General features: G+C 34.4%; 1 protein-coding gene across 2 annotated transcripts in view; it reads right to left on the reverse strand.

Annotated features, from left to right (window-relative positions):
* Positions 1–23,434, reverse strand: part of NUP37 (nucleoporin 37) — a 41,824-nt gene that overhangs the window by 15,328 nt on the left and 3,062 nt on the right. For both annotated transcript variants that reach the window (XM_038558860.1, XM_038558861.1), the window contains exons 3-5: positions 17,687–17,811; positions 12,753–12,825; positions 11,267–11,361 (exon numbers count right to left, since the gene is read on the reverse strand). In XM_038558860.1, coding sequence (XP_038414788.1) covers positions 11,267–11,361; positions 12,753–12,825; positions 17,687–17,811 — 293 coding nt within the window. The remainder of the gene's footprint in view (positions 1–11,266; positions 11,362–12,752; positions 12,826–17,686; positions 17,812–23,434) is intronic.

Here is a 23,434-nt window from a genome sequence, read left to right on the forward strand (position 1 = left end):
GAATGGATGACTTAAATGACACATCTGTAATTCATCTGACCATCTCTAATCAGTAAAGCAAAAAATACTAACCATAATCTTTCTTTCTTTTTTTTTTTTTTAAAGATTTTATTTATCTATTCATGAGAGACACAGAAAGAGAGAGAGAGATGCAGAGACACAGGCAGACATAATCACTAAGTTACTCATCACAGTATGGATAATTTAGAAAAAGGAAAAACAGTATATTTCCTTAGTAAGAGAACATAGAAACAGGAAGAAGTGAAACAAATTACAAAGTAATTTAGTGCTAAAATGTCTGGTTTTAGGTGCAAAATCTAGGGATTAGATGGGCAAATCTTGACAGTGGGAATGGTAAATTAGTGTGGTGACAGTGGGGGCAACAAAAATGGCATGTTAGTATAAAATAAGAATTTTGTATAGGGTATATACTTTTAGTATGTGTCAGTATTTCAAATATATTGAGGACTAAGATTAGACTAATTTTGCTTTTTATTTTAAATGCTAGATACTACTAAGCAAGTAGTATTAATGTACCAGTAAATATTAATGATAAAAGAAACAGACTACCAGAAATTTTATTCACTTGAGTATAAGAAAAATTATAAAAATGAAAGTGGTAATTGCATTTGCTTATTATTTGATGCTTCAATAAAAAAGATAATGAGTCAAAATAGAGTCAATAATCAAAGGCTGTGTGTATTTTGAAGGAGAGACAAAGGTGGCTTGTTTCAAACACAATACTAATAAACCAAGTAGTATACATAAAATAATCTACTATTGTAAATCTTCACAAAGCCTTGGAAGAGTTAAAAAATCTTATAAACTCACATGTTATTGCTTCATTTTGTTTTCTTGAAATTATAAACAAATTCGGCAGAAACTACAAGCTTATCATCACATAGGTGAGAAACCAGCTGAGGCTGCCCCAGGGGAAAATTAACATCTTAATTTATGTAGAGAGATAGATTTTTGAAGGATAGGAATGAGAGAAATTTTGTCACATTTAAAAATAAACCTTAAAATTAAACTCTCAACCGCAAAGAAATACCATATGGTAGTTTTCAAACAGATCATATATAATGATTTCATCTTCAAGGAATTCAAAGTAAAAGGACTTTTCCTTTAACATAAACACCAGTAATACTATCCAGGAAATATTAGAATTTCATTATTTCCAAGAAAAATTTTGATATATGTTACAAACTAAAATTTGACTATTATGTTGTAAATGAGGGAAAGTAGTCCATATTAGTGACATAAATGGGCTTTCAAAATAAACCTGAAAAACGTTTATGGATCTGATTCTCATTTATACAATTCACTTACTGCAACCACACGAGGGCCACATAAAACAAGCTTAAATTACTGCAGTCACTGATATGGTAATACACCTTATGAAATAGTGGTTTTGTATTTCATCTACAAGGGTACATGAGAGAGAACAAAGAATTGAATATTAGAGAGGGATATGACCAGTACACAATCATATAAAAGTTTAGTAAAGTCTTGCATCACTTTATAACTTTTACTCAGTTATAACCTTGCATTAACATACTATTTTACTGCATCGAATTAAAAAAGGTCTGCAAATATGATCAACAGATTTTAGTATATCTTTTGGATAGTTCTTATAAAGACACAGAATCCTTACATTCCATTCACTGGAGGAAAACTATTACCAAACCCAACACAAACTTTATTTATCCCATTCTTAAAGCTCTTGTTATAACTGTGCAATAATTATCTTCATTCAAAATGTTACAAAAAATTACATGGACTTTTAGAAGCAGAGAACTTTATTTCTGCAATTATTTAACCATACATTAATAATAAATAATATATATTCTGCTGATTTCACTTTGTACCTGGAATTATTTGGCACAGTTTACTTGCTCCTGATTAAGGGATTAACCTTTCCAAGGAATGCTTTACTGAAGGCTCCTTGTCCCCTTCTTTCTGTTTTCCTGCGAGGACTATTTTTAATTAGATCACATATTTTAAAATCCCAGTTGGAGCGGGGGTGGGGTAGGAACACTCCATCTTACCTATGGATTTTGAAGACTCTCAAATGTACATAACAATGGTAATATGGAAAGAACTTGACTAGCATGAGGTACATGGAAGACATTTGATAAACATTCTTTCTTTTTGTACAATGTTTCAGAAAACAATACACTGGCTTAGTGAACATCTTAAGTAATTTAGTATTCCCCTATCCAATGGTTTGGTTCTATTCCTAAAAAAAAAAAAAAAAAAAAAAAAAAAAAAAGCAATCTTATTTTTTATATGCCACCCCTCTCCCATTCTTTTTAAAAATGATTAACAGCTAGAACATGACATGACAGGTACTAATATCCCATGTTTTATAGACGAAATGAATAGCACATTACATGTTTCTATTATTTTAGTCTTAAACTAAGAATTCTTAGTTTCTTTCTTTTTTTTTTTTTTTTTGAATTCTTAGTTTCTAGAAGCCAATTTTTCTTCACCATAAATTTTATCTAATATTTAAAAAGACTATTGGGGAGGTGGAGGAGGAAAGGGATTTACTTCTGACATCCTTTGTAGTAACAGTGAGTACTGGGTCTGCTATTTCTTTTGTATCCCCCAAAGTACTAAATGTTGGCTATACTAAATGAGTTTAATAAATAATTGTTGATCTGACTTGTTCTTACAGAACGGTACTGTTTTTAATATACAAGAACATCTGTTATTTGGCACTGACTTGGGAATAAGATGTTCTGTATTAGTGAGTTTTTAAAATAATAAACTTAACCCATTAAATACTTAAACACCATTTTCACCTTCTTTTGGAGGTGTGGGATAATTAATCTTTCTAAACGAATATGCACTTTTTTACTTCTCAAATATTATAATAATTTTAACCTCCTTTTGATAATGCTGGATCATAACTATGGACACTGGTCCTGACATTTCCCTGTGCATATGTATACACATGCATACATGCACATATGTGTATATACATATACATGTATATTTAATTATATGTGTATATGTTTATGCACATGTTATTTGAATATGGTGGAGATGATGAGGAACCATAAAGGAAATGGTATCAAACATGAGGGCAAATGGTTAATGCTATAATTTACCTGAGAATTTCTCTTAAACACAAAACACATCTGTCAGATGTTTTGGTGATGGCAAGATGCTGTGAGAGGTACGGAGTGGTATTCATTACTTCCCCCACTCACTAAGTACCTGCCACAAGGGCACCCTTGTAAAAGCTGTGATGACTCCAAGGTAGTAAATCAGGGCTGACCCTGAAAAATACCTTATTAGTGCAAAGGCCAGAGCAGTCTCCTCTAGAGTAATTTTGCTCACCCCTACATAAGTCTGTTTCTCTTTACTCTTTTCCTCACCTATGAACTGGGCTAATGAAATATAAAGAGGGAACATGACATCATCATTTCAAGTACTGTATAGAATGTTTTAGCAAAGGCATCTTTCAAAAATTATAAATTCCTCATAAGTAGAAGGTAACACTTCTGTAGACATGACTCTACCATTCTATCAATTTTATTAAGCCCTACATAATGCTTGATTTTGATCAGAACACACAGGTAATCTGAATATCTTTTTCAATAATATAAAAAGACTAAAACTTAATGAGTGTTAAAGTAGAAGCAGCATAATGCAGTAAAGCTAGATGGCCTAGGATTCTCCTCTATTAAAAGGAATAAGAAGAAAACCTACCACATAAGGATCAAGGATTAAATGAACGGATTCATTAAATGAGAATGAAATTTACAAAATACCTCTAGAGGTGGGGGTGTTTCAAGATAGAATATACACTTTTTGCAATTTTTGTTAGCATTACATCCCATGGCATAACAGTGAAGTATTCTGATATTATCCACATAAAAACTGATTTGCAAGAATATTGTCTTTCCTTAGTTTTTCAACTTGACATCCTATAATTTGTCTTGTGTTATTTCTACTTTGAAAACATTATTTCCCTCTTTCACTTTCTATTACTTCTGACGTGAGTTTTATTCTAATAACCATAGCTCTACTCAGGTATATGACGGTGCAGAACTCCAGATGGCACTATTTTACATTGTACTTTATGCAAAACATATCCTTCGAACTGTGCATTGGCAGCCTTGCCTCTGCCTTACATTTTCCTGTCATCTTAGTTTTCTGATATTCCAATTTATTCATTGTAAACATGGACAAAGACTACCTCATTGTCTTCTTATGTAGTCCTGAGTAATACACACTACACTGTTAGTCTGTAACAATTTTCTTTTTATAGAATCCTATAATACTATTAAGATACTAAAATTATGCATTTTGAGAGCTTGTTTGGAGGTTCTAGCAGGGGAGCGCAGCTACTTGTATACCGAAGAACGGTCGCCCTCTACGACCGTGCACAGCTTCGGGAGGGAGCAGCGGTGAGGGAGGAAGGGGACACCCGCCTAGCCAGCCAGATCAGCCGAATCAACCCTGGCGATCAATGGGGTGACAGATGTCGCAGCCAGATTGCCCTCACATCCTGATTATATATTTTGATAGCTTATATTTCTCTGAGTTTCATTTAAGACTGTATAGTTGGCATTTTAAAATATTTTTTATTTTTTTAAAAAGATTTTATTTATTCATGAGAGACAGAGGTGTGGAGACAGGGGGAGAGACACAGTCAGAGGGAAAAGCAGGCTCCATGCTGGGAGCCCGATGCGGGACTCAATCCCAGGTCTCCAGGATTACGACCTGGGCCGAAGGCAGGCGCTAAACTGTGGAGTCACCCAGGGATCCCCAAAATATTTTAAAAGGGGGATACTGGGGCTGATAAAGAACTGCTAATTTAAATGAGAACTCAATTTTCTTATAAACTTGCATAGATCACAGAATACTAAAACTAGATGGAAGCTTAGATAAAATTTAAGCTACCCTCTTCTCTAATAACATTTCCGACTATGAGTAGCACGTTGGTTCACAATTGAATTAATGAAGTTAGATTACAGAATATAGAGAGGACAGATCTAAAAATATTTTCAGATATGAATACCGTCTTCTCAGGGTACACATGAAAATTGTTACTCGGGCAGGTGAATGAGTTAAGAGTGCAGGTACTGGGGCCAGACTACCTGATATCCCTGTTCCTCTACTTAACAGTTATGTCCCTTTCCACAATTACTTAGCCTCTCTATATCTTAGTATCCCCATCGTGTAAAGTGAGTATAAAGTAGTACTTATCTCAGAATTGTTGTAAAAATTAATTAAATTTACCTACATAAGGTACTTAAGAGTGGTGGTTAACATAACATACAGTAATAAAATAAAATATTTACTAACATTTTTGCTTATTAATACTGCAATTAATTTACACAAAATAAAATACCTTTGTCAGTCTTGGGAGAAGCCTGAATGGTTTTGAAATGATTAGTCACAAGTATAAAAGTAAGTCTGTGTTTCTCCCTCCCCTTCCTCTCCTCTTTCCCTTACTGTCTCAATGCTCCAAAGAAAGAAAGAAAAAAAATAGGTCAGTGATGACTGAGTCTAGCACAGTGCCTGGTGCATAGTAGATGTCTGATATTTGCTGACTGAATGAACTAGTCTATGGGTCTATAGATTAGTTTATTCTCAATACATTTATTCTTTATAACTAGAGATAAATAAATGATAACTTCTTAAACCATATACTGACATACTAGTTTAGTATAAGTAAGAACTATATTCATTCTGTCTGATTCAGAATTTGGCAATTTCAATACAATAGATAAACCTTATGAACTTGTTCAGGGGATAGACTGTTTTGAAATGATGTCCCTATGGCCATAAATCTAGCTAATTATAATTCTGTGTCTCTCTTGGAAATGACAAAGTCAAACACTAGAAACCATGCATAGGTCAAAATATTTATTTTAAAAATTATTTTAAGTTGGCACTGAGTCAGTCAGAGAGAAATATTTTTTCTGCCCTTTATAGTATAAAATGTTAAGAATTCATATTGTAGTCCCGCTCCTGTTATATGGTCTTTTTGGTCATGGATGTAATGTGATATTCCTTTGTACAGACTATAGTATTTTACATAACATATCTTAGTATTTAAAAAATTTATTAAAAAAATTTATTGACTTAGTCACTTACTTTATTTTATGCACCATTTTAAAGTGCATGATTCACAGCCACTTAGTACATTTACATTGTTGTGGAACTATCACAACTCTCTAGTCCCAGAACATTTTGATTAGGGAACACTATTCCTACTGAGCAGTCACTTCTATTTCCTCCCACTCCCACTGTTCCTGGCAATCACTCATCTGCTTTCTGTTTCTATACATTTGCTTATTCTGGAGATTTTATATAAATGGAATCTGAGAATATTTTATGTCTACCTTCTTTCACTTAGCATAATGTTTTTGAGTTTTAACCATGTTGTAGCATGTATCTGTACTTCATTCCTTTTTAAGAGCTGAATTGTCTCTCAACATATGGATGTGCCACTTTTTGTTTATCTAGCCATTTGTTTATTTCCACCTTTTGGCTATTGTGAAGGGTACTGCTAGAAATATTCCTTTGTTAAATTTTTGTTTGAATACCTGTTTCAATTCTTTTGGATGTATACCTAGGAGTAGAATTGCTGGGTCACATGTTTAGCTATTTGAGAAAACTGCCACAATGTTTCCACAATATCTGCACCATTTTACATTCCCATCAGCAGAGTTTGAGAGTTCCAATTTCTTCACTTTTCCCAACACTTGTTACTTTCTATTTTTGTTTTTAATCTATCCTTGTGAGTGTGAAGCAGTATTTCATTGTGTTTTTGATTTACATTTCCCTAATGACATTTGGCATCTTTTTTTAAAAAAAAGATTTTATTTATTTATTCATGAGACACACAGAGAGAGGCAGAGACATAGGCAGAGGGAGAAGCAGGCTCCCTGCAGGGAGCTCGATGTGGGACTCGATCCCAGGACCCTGGGATCACAACCTGAGCCAAAGGCAGACGCTCAACCGCTGAGCCACCCAGGCATCTCTATTTCACATTTCTTTTGAGAATTCAAGTGTATTGAAGTCCTCTGTCCATTTTTTTAAATTGGGTTGTCTTTATTTTATTGAAGTATAACTAGTATATAGTATTATAATAATTTTAGGTGTACAGTATGATGACCTAACAGTTCTATCTGGGTTGTCTTTTGTCTTTTTAATGTTGAATTTTAAGAGTTCTTCATGTATTTTGCATACCAGACCTTTATCAGTTATGATTTGCAAATATCTTCTTCCATTCTGTGAGTTGTCTTTTTACTCTTTGACAGTATCCTCTGATGTCCAAAGTTTTAAATTTTGATTAAGTCCAATTTATATTTATTTTGTTGTTGTTTGGTGTCATATTTAAGAACCCATTGCCAGATCCAAAGTCACATATATCTGCCCCTATGTTATCTTCTAAGAGTTTTCCAGTTTTACATAGATATTGTTGAGGATATTTTTTTTAAGATTTTATTTATTTATTCATGAGACACACAGAGAGAGGCAGAGACATAGAGGGAGAAGCAGGCTCCATGCAGGGAGCCCAATGTGGGACTCAATCTCAGGACCCTGGGATCATGACCTGAGCCAAAGGCAGACGCTCAACCACTGAGCCACTCAGGCGTTCCACTGTTGATGATTTTTGCATCAATATTTGTAAGGGATATTAGTTTACAGTTCTCTCGTGATGCCTTTGGTATCAAGATAATGCTGGCATCATAAAATGACTTAGAAAATGTTCCTTCTTCTTCAATTCTCTAGAAGTATTTGAGAGGTTGGTGTTGATTCTTCTTTAAATGTTTGGTAGAATTCACAAGTGAAGCATCTTGTCCTAGGCTTGCTTTTTTGGGAAGTTTTTGATTACTGATTCAATCTCCTTATTTTCTATAGGTCTATTCAGATATTCTCTTTTTCTTGAGTTTTGGGAATTTTGTGTTTCTGGGACTTTACCATTTCATCTAGGTAAATTTTTTGGTTTGTAACTGTTCATAATACTCTCTTAAAAATCTTTTTTATTTCTGTAAGGTCAGTAGTAATATCCCACTTTTTCTGATTTTACTAATTGGAATCGTCTGTCTTGCTGAAGGTTTGCAAAGTTTGTTTTATCTTCTCCAAGAACCAACTTTTGGTGTCATCTATTCTCTATTATTTTCTATTTCTATTTTATCTCTGCTGTCATCTTTACTTTCCTCCTTCTGCTCCCTTTGGGTTTCCTTTGTTCTTTTTCCAGCTCTTTAAAGGTGTAAACTGATGTTACTGATTCCAGTTATTTCTTTTTTTTTATTTCTTCTTTTTTAATATAGGTGGTTATAGCCATAAATTTCCCTCTGGGCATGGTTTTGCTGCATCTTGTAAATTTTGTTGTGTATTCATTTGTACTTACCTCAGAGTAGTTTCTAAATTCCCTTATTTCTTTTTTGACTTGTTTATATGTTGATATTTGTAGATTTTTCAATTTTACCTCTGTTACTGACTCCTGGTTTATTCTACTGTGGTCAAATAAGATACTCTGCATGACTTTGATCTGTTAAAATTTATTTAGACTTGTTTTTAGGCTTGACATAATGTTTATTCTGGAGGATGTTTCATGTATACTTGAGAAGAATGTGTATTCTGGTGATGCTGAAAGTGTTTGGAGTGTTTCGTATACATCTGTTAGGTCTAGTTGTTTATAATGTTGTTCAAATCCTCTAGTTCCTTGTTGACCTTCAGGCTATTCTATTGAGTATGTATTTTTAAGCATGGTATCACCTGCACATAAAATTACTTCCAAGATGAAAGAGGATTTGCCTATGATTGGACAAGGATTTCATTTGTCCAAGTGAACAAATGAAACATGCAGACCCAAACTATGGTAGGCATTTCTTTAGTATAGCGATAGGGACGATTCCTAGGATATAAATAGCTATTTCCATTGCCCAAACCACAGCTGCCATTTGGATGGTGTCTTTATTAGTAACTTGGCAATTCATTCTATACTTTGAATTAATGAAGATAGTTGTACTGAAATATTTTCCTCTTGTAGTCCTCTCGGAATCCCTTCTTCCATTTGTTATTATGAATGTATGATACTTATTATTCTTCCTTAAACTTCTTGATTTATGCTGTTTCTTTTATTTTTTTTTTAAAGATATGTTTATTTATTCATGAGACACAGAGAGAGAGAGAGAGAGAGAGAGACAGAGAGAGAGAGAGAGAGAGATAGGCAGAGGGAGAAGCAAGCTTTTTGCAGGAGCCCAATGTGGGACTTGATCCCAGATCCCGGGACCACTGCCTGAGCTGCCCAACCACTGAACCACCCAGGCATCCCTATGCTGTTTCTTTTAAAAGTCTCATATATATTGTTTTTGGCCCAAGAGGTCTGACTTTCTTTAATAGCCAATCAGAACTGTCCTTTACTTCTGATAGGAGAACTAACCTGATGAATTCTAAATTTAGCTCCCCAGCTATTGCTAAAATGATGTTATCAACCTCCAAATCTCAATGGCTTATAAAAATAAGCATAAATTTCTTGCTCACAAGTCTGCAGGAAGCTCTATTTCATAATACCAGATGGGTCCATATTTGTTCCATATGTTTCTCATTCTGGGACCAGTAGCTATCCAGACATGTTCATCTTATAGGAGACAGAGGACAGTAGGTCAACACAAACCAGGTAAATCATTTCAATGTCTGCTTGCATCACAACTGCTAACATTGTGATGGCCTAAACAAGCTAAACCCAATGGTGTGGGAAAATCTCCTTCCATGTGAAGGGGGAGGGAGAGTAAGTATTTGTTGAACAATAACATCATCAACCACAGTCTAGCAAAATAAGGCAATTAGGGGCATCAGAGTAAGTTTTTCAAAAAGCTAAATTTATTTAAAGGACTTACTTTGAAGTTAAGCCTTTCTCCTTTTTAGAGTAACAATGTTCTTACTTTCATAAAATGATGGTAATAATAGAAGGCAGCAGACTTTTTAAAATTCTTATTACTTGACAAAAAGTTGGCAACCCTTTGTCAGTCCCTAAAATTTTAGGACAATTTTACTAGTCTAAAAAACCCCCAAATTCTATTATAAGAAAAAAAAAGTAATCACAGACCACTGAATGTAATCCCAGGTCTCTAGCTATTGTTCACTATTCAGAGGTTATTCCTTGGCTTGCAAAGTCACTTATTTTCCCCCTTCTCAAGTTTCATTATTCCAAATGCTTGTGATTAGGAAAGTCCATGAGTTAGAGAACTAAAATGTCATTATTTGTATCTGTGATCTATTCTAAATTTTACCTTAAAAATTATCCCATTTACTCTTCAGGTCTCTATACAAACTTGGGGTTTGTAACACTTGAGGCCCTAACACCTTAAAATTTTTCTGTTCTTGACATGAACATTTTCACAGGCAGTATATAAAGAATAATGACCTATGACTCAGTAACTTTAAAAAGATGAGCTATTATGATTAAAATTGAAAGAGTAGCTAATGGCTTTACTGCCAATGTGAAAGGACACATACTTAAAGGTTTTATGTGTATACAAGTATTCACAAATACTAATGATTTTGTTATAGCCTTATCAAATATTAAAACTATGTGAAATAGCAGAGCTGTGTTTTTTTTCTCACAGTACTGTTAAAGCAAATGAAACTGGCACTCCTTTAGAATTCCCTCATCTCACTCCTGACTCCTCAGCTTATTTCCACCTCCTACTCTTGCTCTTCATCTTGTTCTTTACTTGTGAAATTCTCCACTGTTAGGCACTATTAAAAAATGTTATAGCTCTCATCCATTCCAAACTGGGGAATGGGATGGAAGAAAAGGATATTGAAATGCACTATATCTACAGAAAACCTTATATACAGACTTCAGATTTGTCAAAACAGGAAATCTCTCATGTCTTTTTTTAGCAAAGAAGATTTGCAATTCATTAAACATCAAGTTATCAGACAGGATCTGCAAAATAAATCCACAATATGGCAACTGCCTTTTATTGCCCTACTGATCTTACCCAATAGTGGAGAATTTGACCCAATATATATTTAAATTTCATAAATGCATATATATATATAAACTAAGAGGCAGAGAGGGAAGTTTTCATTATCTGGGATGAGAGCTCACTAGTTTTGAAACTTATGTCTGTGCCATGCTTATAATTTAAATAAAGTGTGCATCTTTTACAACATTTTATGGAGTATATATGAAAATTATATTTTCTGTAATTTTACAATGTAATTCTCATTAAAATAAGATGAAAATTGAAAAATGTGCTTTTAACATTAAGTAACATACCTGCAGGTATGATCATCACTCACACTTGCAATTTCTTGTCCTTCTTTGGGATCAAACACCAAGCCATTAATGAAATCTGAATGGCCCTCTAAAACCTGACATAAGGGGAAAAGGTAGTAAGAATACAGGAAAATAATCTACAATATTTCTAACTAATATTTTTACTTCACTGCCTTAAAAACTTTCACTGCATGCTTCCCTTTTCTATAAATATTTCTTAAGCAATCTGCTATTTTTAAAGCATGATTTATACACCCACTTTACTGGAAGGTTTATCTTGGAAAGAAGCTGATCACTCAACACATTGCTATTAGCTTGATCTTTTTTTTCTAGTATGCATTTCTTATAAAAACACACACACACTTTTTTTACTGTACCTGTCCTCATCTCACCTCCTCTCTCACTTATTATATAAAGCTTTAATAAAAATTAAAGCTAGAATAACTTTCTAGGGGCACCGAGATAGAGCCTCCTGAACTTTTTAACTCATACCTACTGCTCAGCAAACTTACTGCCTAATAAACACATAGTAAGGATTTCACCTTCTGAGGTCTTTATTCATTTCCTCAATGTGCCTGCCAGCACTGGAGACAAGTATTAGAAGCCAATAATCATGACAACCTAGAAATTAATTTTTGTTTTATGGTGAGAACATTTAAGATTTACTCTCTTAGCAACTTTCAAGTATAAAACCCATTCTATTAACTATACTAATTGTGCTGTACATTAGGTTCCTAGAACTTACTTATCTTATTACTGGAAGTTTGGTACCCTTTGACCAACATCTACTCATTTCCCCCAGACCCCAGCAATCACCACTCTACTCTGTTTCTATGAGTTTGGGTTTTTAAAATTCTGTATATAAGTGAGATCATACAGTACTCATCTTTCTCTTATTTTACAGGGTTATTTATTATACTAATAGAAAACATATACATAGGGTTCACTTGTACAAAACATTGTTTTGTTTTATATGAATTAGCTCAGTCAATGTTCATAATCTTATGAGACAGATACTATGATTATCTCCATGTTAGAGATAAGGAACTGAGCACAAAGAAATTGAGAACTTGACCAGTCACACTGCTACTAACGCGGGAGAACTGACTTCAAACCCTGGCAGTCTGGCTCCTGTGTCTGCGCTCTTAAGTGCTTTGTAATTCTACCTTGCCCTATATGCTGCACTAATCATTGGTTGTCTCAAAGTTGGACTCTCAACACTACGCGTGTTCATGTCTATAATCCTCCTACTATACCCAAATGTGAATTTCTAATTCTCTCTCATTTGTTGTGCCTACCTAATATTTTAATAAATATCAAATTTATAATCTGTAGTTCTTACTATAGCCTAAAATTGAGTAAATTAAATCCTAAACTGTATACTTTAAAGGTGACCATTATACGTCATTTTAAATTGAGATAAATCCAATTAAAAAGGCAAAATGATGTTTTCAAATAAAGTTATGAATTACAGTTGTCAACATACCTTATATTCATTTTTATCTTGAAGATCTGAAGTAAATAATCTTATTTTCATATCAGCAGCTGAAGTACAAAATCTGGAATTAAGAAAACAAAAACCAACACAAATCAATAACTGGAGCTACAAGCAGAGACAAGGATGAATCTCACATACATAAAGTCAAATGAACAAAGCAGGACAAAAAAAATGATATTATTATTCCATCTGTATGAAAGTTCATTAAGTAGGAAAAAATAATATAATAACTATATTGTTTTAGGGATGAATACATAGCTGATAAAACTATTTTATAAAGATAAGAAGGGCAGCCCCAGCGGCTTGGCGGTTTAACGCCACCTGCAGCCTAGGGCGTGATCTGGAGACCCTGGATCGAGTCCCACGTCGGGCTCTCTGCATGGAGCCTGCTTCTCCCTCTGCCTGTGTCTCTGCCTCTTTCTCTCTCTCCATCTCTATGAATAAATAAATAAAATCTTTACGAAAAAAAAAATAAAAAATAAAAAGGTAAGAATTGACTGCCGTAATAATCATGAGTTTAATTATCTTTAACGGGAAGGAAGAGGGTTGATTAGGGAGGGGCACAAGGGGTCCTTGGATGCTGGGAATGTTCTACTTCTTGACCTGGTGACCATTACAAGGGTGTTTGTTTTATAATAATCCTGTTAAATTGCCCATGTACTTTTTGGGGCACTTTTGGGCATGTATGCTATATTTCATAACATACCAATAAAAGGTAAGAAAACGTAAAAAACAAAGCCTATCTACCTGGTTTTTCTCCTTTGAATTTATCCTACTATTGTTTTGGGTATTCATATTTTTCCACTCAGAGGAAACTCTAGAACAGATTTTTCTAACAACATTACTAATGTGAGGGTTTCCTAACATACATCTCCTCATACTTACGTCATAAGAAATCATTTAAAAATCATCTCTAATAAAACAGAAAAAGGCTACTTTAGAAGGTTTTTAAAAGAAATATTCCAAGCAAAAAGGTTTATAAAGTATTAGTAAAAGAGTAATAAGGCCATGTTCAGTAAAAACATTGAAAACAAAGGACTTACAGAAGTCAAAGATTATTTACTTAAAAAAAAATAACGAAAGGATCTTATTAAAGGAACACACACTCACCAAACTTTATGGCAAACCTTGTGTTGTTCCACCTTTCTCCAAACGTTGCTACTTGAGTTTATAGCGTTAAGTGTATTTACACCATCCTTTAATTAAACCATAAAGCCTCAGAGAACAGAAGTAAGGTGAAGAGTTGCTCTCCAGCAAGTGTGAAGAAAAGCAAGTAGGGATGAACAGAGAAAGACAGTTGAATGGAAGGCAACTAAACGCTAAATATAAAACTCTAGGAATGTGTTCTTTCTAACTGTAAGTTAAAAGTTAATGATGACAAGACAGCCACCAAGTTTTACTTCAGTCATCTTGACAGGCAACTCTTTAGTTGTGATAAAAATAGTATTTACTTTGGAATTTATATATAAAAGTAAAATAAGAAGTATAAAAACTTACAAATAGAGTTTAATCACAATTGTGTAAAATTATTTATGAAAAAATAGGGCATTGGGTGTAGAGATGGTTTTTGAAAATGTTTTTGTATATCCCAAATTTGATATAGTAAATATGTATTATTTTGTAACAAAAATATATAATTTACTTAAAAACAAAATTGTGCTGTCAGCTTGCTCTAAAAATATTATCCTTAAAAGTGATGGTTAGTTAATGTTCTGAATTTATTATATTTATTTGCAGAATTTAAAAAAAAATTTGAGGCCGCTTATCAAAAAGCAAAAACAAAAAATCAAACAATATAGCATATCCATTAAAAGGAGGACAGGAAAACAGGCACTAAGCAAAGCCATGGAAGAAGATACTTTGTATAAAGGAAGAAGACACTTTGTATAGCTTTCAAAGTCCCCTAGAGAATGCAGAGAGTGAGGGACTCCTGGTTTAGCTCCAGAGTCTGTGAACATTTTCTTTTAACATAAAAGGAAATGAACAGCAAACTGGCTGTTGACAATGATATACGTATGTTAACAAGCACTATTATGTGGATTATTTAAAATTCAGTTAGCTAACACCTGTATAGCTTATAGAAGGAACAAACATCTTCACAATCTTGTAGGCAAATATTCTTTAGATAGGAAATAGGATGTATATGAAAAAGTGCTCAAAATTGTGAGTCATCAGGGAAATGTCATTTCAGTCCCAACGATAATGGCTAAAATTGAAGACTGACAACAATAAATGTTGAAGAGATTTCTGTTCATGTCTTTTGCCCATTTCATGATTGGATTGGTTGTTTCTTTGGTGTTGAGTTTAATAAGTTCTTTATAGATCTTGGAAACTAGCCCTTTATCTGATAGGTCATTTGCAAATATCTTCTCCCATTCTGTAGGTTGTCTTTTAGTTTTGTTGACTGTATCCTTTGCTGTGCAAAAGCTTCTTATCTTGATGAAGTCCTAATAGTTCATTTTTGCTTTTGTTTCTTTTGCCTTCGTGGATGTATCTTGCAAGAAGTTACTGTGGCCGAGTTCAAAAAGGGTTTTGCCTGAGTTCTTCTCTAGGATTTTGATGGAATCTTGTCTCACATTTAGATCTTTCATCCATTTTGCCAACATGCATATGAGAAAATGCTCTGCATCACTTGCCATCAGGGAAATACAAATCAAAACCACAATGAGATAACCACCTCACACCAGTGAGAATGGGGCAAATTAACAAGGCAGGAAACCACAAATGTTGGAGAGGATGCGGAGAAAAGGGAACCCTCTTACACTGTTGGTGGGAATGTGAACTGGTGCAGCCACTCTGGAAAACTGTGTGGAGGTTCCTCAAAGAGTTAAAAATAGACCTGCCCTACGACCCAGCAATTGCACTGTTGGGGATTTACCCCAAACATACAGATGCAATGAAACGCCGGGACACCTGCACCCCGATGTTTATAGCAGCAATGGCCACGATAGCCAAACTGTGGAAGGAGCCTCGGTGTCCATCAAAAGATGAGTGGATAAAGAAGATGTGGTTTATGTATACAATGGAATATTACTCAGCTATTAGAAATGACAAATACCCACCATTTGCTTCAACGTGGATGGAACTGGAGGGTATTATGCTGAGTGAAGTAAGCCAGTCGGAGAAGGACAAACATTATATGTTCTCATTCATGTGGGGAGTATAAATAATAGTGAAAGGGAATATAAGGGAAGGGTGAAGAAATGTGTGGGAAATATCAGAAAGGGAGACAGAACGTAAAGACTGCTAACTCTGGGAAACGAACTAGGGGTGGTAGGAGGGGAGGAGGGCGGGGGGTGGGAGTGATTGGGTGACGGGCACTGGGGGTTATTCTGTATGTTGGTAAATTGAACACCAATAAAAAATAAATTAAAAAAAATAATAATAAATGTTGAAGAGGTAGCAGAGCAAGTTGAACATCTTTAGATTATTGGTGGGAGTATAAAACAGAAGAGCCACTATGGAAACTGGTACTTTCTTAAAATGTTAAAAACCATACGTCTACCCTCTGATTCAGCAGTTCTACTCCTGAGAAAAATGAAACCATGTTATGTACTAAAAGGTATATACAGAGGTGCTTACAGCAACTTTAGTCATAATAGCTAAAAACTGGAAACTGCCCCAGTGTCTATTTTGAGGAGAATGGATAAACAAATAGTGGTATTTATGCAGTGTAATGGAATATTCATCAAAAATAAAAGAATCACCAGTACTTGTAACATGAATAAATCTCAAAACCAACAAACTAGATTTAAAGAAATACATTCTATATGATTCCATTTATATGAACTTCTAGAATAAGCAAAATTAATTTCTGAAAATTACATCAACAGTTGCTATGGCAAAGGATGGGGTACAAAGATTAACTGGGAAGAAAGAACCTTTTGAAGTGACAGAAATGTATTACCAGCATGGATTATGCAAGTGTATGCACATTAACACTGATCAAATGGTACCCTCAAAAGTTGAAAATTTCACATGTGAATTATCCGTTAATTAAAAAAATTAGATTAGCTCAGTAAGAGCTAACTTATGGTTGCTATACTGTTACTAAAAGAAGTCATACCTTTTAGATTTGATATCTGTGGAAACAAGGCTAGTGTTTTGTAACAAACATTAAAAAACCTGACACATACTGCCTTATGAAGAAGGCCTCAGCAGGTAATATCAAGATTTTTCTCAAAAAGAAATTTTCCTTTTCAAATACTTTCATAAAAACTGAAGCCCAAGGATTAGAATTGCAGTTTTACATTATATGGTCTCATTCATTTGGGGAATATACAAAATAGTGAAAGGGAATAAAGGGGAAAGGAGAAAAAATGAGTGGGAAATATCAGAAAGGGAGACAGAACATGAGAGACTCCTAACTCTGGGAAACGAACAAGGGGTGGTGGAAAGGGAGGTGGGCGGGGGGTGGAGGTGACAGGGTGACGGGCACTGAGGGTGGCACTTGATGGGATAAGCACTGGGTGTTATGCCATATGTTGGCAAATTGAACTCCAAATAAAAAAATATATTTAAAAAGAAAGAACTGCAGTTTTATGTACTGTTTAAACATGAAAATGTGACAGTGACCTATGTGTGTAGCAGGAAGGTTCATTAACGACTCAACCAAATTTACTTATTTCAACAGAGTTGTACTTTGAGTAGGTGGTGAATTCAGGAGAATCTGTGAAGACTTCAAATGATTCAGATAAAATTCAAGAGCTTTGGAGTCAGGTCCCAACATATACTCAAGGCATCACTACCATGTTGCATATTTAAATTACAAATTCAGATAATAAGCCTAAATTATGATATAATGGCTGATGTTAAAATATCTAAGATCTAAAATTGGGGAAAATGGAAATAGAGGGAAAAAAGTCCTCATGATCACATGAAACAAAGGATATTAATACTGCATTTAAAAATTTTAAACTTACTTGATTACTGGAGGCAATGAATCAAGTCTTGTTTCTGGGCTCCAAGCTATGCCATCAACTCTGACTCCATGCTGAAATGTTCGTAATGTTTTATATTGAATTCCTTCAACGTCTGCTTCTTCCTCCTAAGCATATATAGTCAATGTTTTAAGAAGTTATGAGAACAAATACTATAAACACCATAAACACTCTGATTTCACTATAATGAAGAATTTATCAGGAGGCCATATATTCCTTTGAGAAGTTCAAAAACAGATTAGATATTGAAAATTAACTGGTTCATTGAACAATGACAGAGTTGGCAGAGCAAGCTAATGTCCCTAGAAGGACGGCCTGAGATGGAAGGAACAGGGAGTAAAAAAAATCAAAAGCAAACAGGTAGGTTAATCTAAACAAATATTAGTCATATAAAACACAACTTGTGGGTTAAAAAGAAAAGAAAAACAACAGAGAACTAAGATATGACAGTAAGTCTGGAGGGGTGGTAGTAGCTCAAGAGTCAAAGATCCTTATTTTGTTCACAAAAAAGTTAAAGATATTAATTTGACTTTGTGTAATTAAGTATGTATGTTAAAGTGTCTTTGGTAACCATTAAAAGAAGAGAAACAGCATGCCCGACCTCCAAATTATCAGGGAGGAAAACAATGAAAGGAGGTTAATAAAACACAAACAGTAGACATAAGAATATGCACATTGGCAAGTTTTCAAGAATGAAAAACTAAAAATAACCCAAATAGCCAATAGAAAAATAAAATATTAATTATAGTATATTTATATAATATGCAACAATGAAAAAAAAGAATTTTGACATGGAAGACTCCATCAAATACAATGTTAATAACAACATACTGCAGAAAAACATAATGCAGAATCATTTCAATTGATACAAAGTTTAAAACATGAAAAACAATATATTCCTTTGCAACACCTACATATATGGTAACTCTATAGAGAAAAAAAGGAATCACCAAAGCAAAATACAGACCTGGTTACCACTTGGGGGTGAGGAGGAAAGACAGTAAGGGAAGAATGCCCTGGGGTCTTCAAAGGAATGGCTAATGTTCCATTTCTCAAGCTGGGTAGTGGGCATCTGGGAATCTACTTTATTATTCTTTATACCTTATAGATAACAGTTATTTTAAAATACTTTCTATAAGCTTAAACTATTATGATTTAAAAACAAGATAATTGTTTTGTTATTTAAATCAATACCCTAGGTCTAGAGACTACAGCAAATTTTTTTCATGACAAATTTGCCCAAGGAATCCTCTGTATTAAGTGACTATAATTTTAAGCTCATAAAATTATAAAATATCATCAGGGAAAAAATTCGAAGCAGGTGAAACTTGTTATTTAATGGAATATACATGTCTACTTAAATAGGACTATTACCTGAAGGCCTGTTCTAAGAATTCCAGTTATCCTGAATCTAAATGCAAAGTTTTATAATGTGTACCTTATTTGAATCCTATTGGATGTGTTGGTTTTTCCAACATGGCCTTTGGTATCCTAGCAAAGCCATTTCACAAATATATTACACATGGCTTTCTCTACAGAATTCAGATGCCCCTTGGAAAATAACTTTAAATTTCAGATGAACTTAGAGTTAACAGCAAAAAGTTTTTCTCCATAAAAGAAAAAAGGAAATAGATATGTACCTATCAAGAAAAACACTGTCAAATTTCATTACTTTATAATCTGCGTGTATAATAACTGTATAGCTAACAGCTAGATATACCAAGGTAGCAACCTTTAAGCAATTTAAAAATAAGGTTAAGAGAGCCTAATCATAGCTTACTTCATAGTTCAGGTTACATCTATTTTTCCACACTGGACAAGTCAGTCTTTTAAAAATGAAGTTCTTACAATCAAAATACACATTACTTTGCTACTGTAACAACAGTGTTGACACTTAGGTCCTGTAATTCGTTACCCAAATATATATGGAGTTATTGGGTGGCCATGGAGATAAATCCCAGGGACTGTATAGCTTGAGCTTTATGTATTACTAGTGAAAACTTTTTTCCTGGCAGCAATGTCTGCCACAAAGCCAACTAAAAGGCCAGGGTGTGTGTGTGTGTGTGTGTGTGTGTGTGTGTGTGTGTGTGTGTGTGGTATAGGCAGAGACAAATGCTATTTTGGGTTTAGTTTGGGGTGTAGGCAGTATTGTACAGGCAGGAAATTAAGACACTTTGGACAACTTGCTACAATACAAATCATTTACACAAGGCTCCGGTGTATTTGAGGTTGGGGCAAAGCCAGGTTGATGAAAGGGCTCTTCTAAGGGTTTGAAATTGGCAGGCCCTCCCACCACACCTATTTAAGGCTAAATACTGAATTTTAGTCAGATGAGACTGTAAAGTTTAGCTAGTCCATTTCTTTCACTTCACATTTGAATTTATATAACATCTGGAGAGAGTTTGCACAACCTTTCTCTGAACACTCTTAGGGACAGCAAACTAGCTATTTCTTGGGGGAGCTTATTCAACTCGGGTAGTTCTAATGAGAAGAGCTCTCTTTTACATTAAACCCAAATCTGTTTTCGTGTAAATTCTACTCACTGCTCCAAATTTTCCTCTCTGGCACCAACCATATGGATTAAGCCACAGCTGATCTTAAGTGAACACACCCAAATAAGCAGATTCCGTGACAGTCTTAGAGCACTATAAGCCACAACTCCACTCCGACAGAGTTGACCAATAACACAAAATACATTTACCATTCTGAGTCTAATCCCTCTTTCACATGACAGTTTTAAGCATTTTAATATCATTCTGAAATGTCTTAAAAAAAAAAAAAGAAAGGGCTTCAAATACATTGACTCCTTTGCACATAACATACACTGCTGAGAAATGAAGTAAAGATTAAACAATCTTGGGCAGCCCGGGTGGCTCAGCGGTTTAGCACCACCTTCAGCCCAGGGCATGATCCTAGAGACCCAGGATCGAGTCCCACATGGGGCTCCCTGCATGGAGCCTGCTTCTCCCTCTGCCTGTTGTCTCTGCCTGCCTCTCTCTCTCTCTCTCTCATGAATAAATAAAATCTTAAAAAAAAAGATTAAACAATCTAACCAATTTAGAGGGAGATATAGAGCTATGCTGTCCAACATGGTAGCCACTAGCCACATGGGGTAACTAAGCACTTATATACAGCTAGTTGAAACTGTGTATACCTTATAAAGTGCAAAATCCACACCACATTTCAGACTTAGTATAAAAAGTATATATAATATCTTATTAATTTTTTATGTTGGTTACACATGAAATATTTTGGATACACTGGGCAAAATAATACATTATTAAAATTAATTTCATCTGGTTTTTACTTCTCATAATGTGGTTACTTTAACACTTAAATTTATATTTGTGGCTCACATTGTATTTCTATTGGACAGCATTGAATTAACTCTTTTTGGTAGTTTAATTGTACTGATTCATGGTGAACCTCCAGGTGACTAAAAACCATAAGTAACCATTGTCCCTTCTAGCTCCAGCAGTCTATCATTTTAAGACTTTATTAAATTTTAGGTTGTTCAACTTGGCCCATTAATCCAATCTATTGAGTTCGAATCACAGTGTCTGGCATACAACAAGTGCTCAACAAATACTTGTTAAATGTAGTTTATCATTCAAAGCATTAGGTATCCTTCTCAGCTTCATGTTCTATATAAGTTCAATGTGCTTGCTTAAATTAAATGTTCTCATTCAAATACCCTATTCACTATTGGTGATCCTTTGAATAGACTTAGAAACTTTCATGTTCCCTCTACCCTTTGCACATAGGACTTCTTACATCAGTTTTCTTACTGCACTGTTTTACATTTAAACATCTTAAGGTCAAGGTCCTTGCTGTTTTTAACATATGTATTACCATTTCTCAGCATCTGATTTGCATTTAATACTTGACAAATATATGACACCAGTTAATAGTACTATTATTCAGCTCAAATTTCCATCATATTCAAAAGAACACCATAAGATTCTGAAAAATAGTTTGTTGAAATTTAAATCTACTGTATTGACAATGTTTTCCTAAGAGTCTTAGAATGAGGATTGCCTTTCCAAAAGGAATGTGGAAAACTTTCAATTCAATTTACCTTTCCTTAGTTTTCTCTCTCTCTTTTATTTTTTACAGCGAGGAAAAGATAATCTCTTAATATATGGTGTTAGAACTGGACAGACACAAGCAACAGGATGAAATTAGACCACTACCTTACATTATATACTCAATGTAAAATTAACTCAAACTGGGCTAAAGACTTGAATGCTAAGACCTGAAACCATAAAACTCCTAGAAGAAAACAAACGCTATCAGTTATTTGACATCCATGTTGGTGATGAATTTTTGGATCTGATTCCAAAGTCAAAAATAAGGAAAGCAAAAATAAATAAGCTGGACTGCATCAAACTAAAAACTCTCTGCATTGCAAAATAAACCATAAACAAAATGAAAGGGCTATGTACTAAATGGAAGAAGATATTTGAAAATCACTGTATGATAAGGGGCTAATATCCAAAATAAAGGAAGAACTCATACAACTCAATAACAATAAAATTAACAATCCAATTAAAAAATGGGTAGAGGATCTGTAGATATATTTCTGAAGGCAATATACAGATGGCCAACAGGCACATGAAAATATGCTCATTATCACTAATCACCAAGCAATGGAAATCAAAAGGGAAGCATGAAATTGGATGCTATGGAACCTGAAGAATCTAACATGAGAGAATAGAAACAAATGAACAAGGGGTAGTGGAAGGGGAGGTCGGCAGGGGGACAGGTGACTGGGTGACAGGCAGCACTGATGGGGGTACTTGAAGGGATGAGCACTGGGTGTTATACTGTATGTTGGCAAATCGAACTCTAATAAACTGATATACAAAAAAACCCCAATGTTTAATAGTGTATAATTAGTTTAAAAAATAACTTTAAAGGAAACCAATAATTTATTCTGAATCTCCAAAGGCAAATTATTGGGACTCTATTCTCCTCCAGAACTGTTTGAACTATGGCTTCAACCTTTTTTGAATAGCAGCATGGAAGGAAAAGAACAGGTGTTTAGAAATGGAGTCTAGGGGTCCCTGGGTGGCTCGGCAATTTAGTGCCTGCCTTCGGCTCAGGGCATGATCCTGGAGTCCCAGGATTGGGGCCCGTGTTGGGCTCCCTGCATGGAGCCTGCCTCTCTCTCTGTGTGTGTCTCTCATGAATAAATAATTAAAATCTTTAAAAAAAAAAAAAAGGATCTTAGTTTTCATTACTAGTCATACAAATCCCTGAACTTCTTTGAAGTACAATGGAAACTCTATGAGGATGGGGACAGTTGCTTAATTTTATTGCCAGTACTTGGCACAGAATATTTGTGTTAGCTACTTGCCAAGTTAATAAATCCAAATTTTTTCTTTAGGTTATTTGGCTAGAAGACCTAGCTTGCCAATCTGATAGGTCTGAGGATCAACAAGGACAATGTGCAAGATATGACAGAGCAATACAAATGTTTTTTGCTAGTTCCTTCTTCTAATTGTCTTTTTCTCTCTCTGCCACTCATTACCTCTGCCTTTCATTTTTCTGGATTTTTTCCTCCCTTCTTGACTTTCTTAGCTGAACATAAACTAGAGATAAAACAAATTTTTTCAGTATTTTTTAACACAATTCTGTATTCACAGTTATTAATTTTAGAAGTGATTAAGTAAAAAGTTAGTTTCACCTGTAGGAAGCTGCTTTATTCTTTTGTGGGTTAGTAGCCTG

This window comes from Canis lupus, chromosome 15 (assembly GCF_011100685.1).
Source record: "Canis lupus familiaris isolate Mischka breed German Shepherd chromosome 15, alternate assembly UU_Cfam_GSD_1.0, whole genome shotgun sequence".
Taxonomy (NCBI): domain Eukaryota; kingdom Metazoa; phylum Chordata; class Mammalia; order Carnivora; family Canidae; genus Canis; species Canis lupus.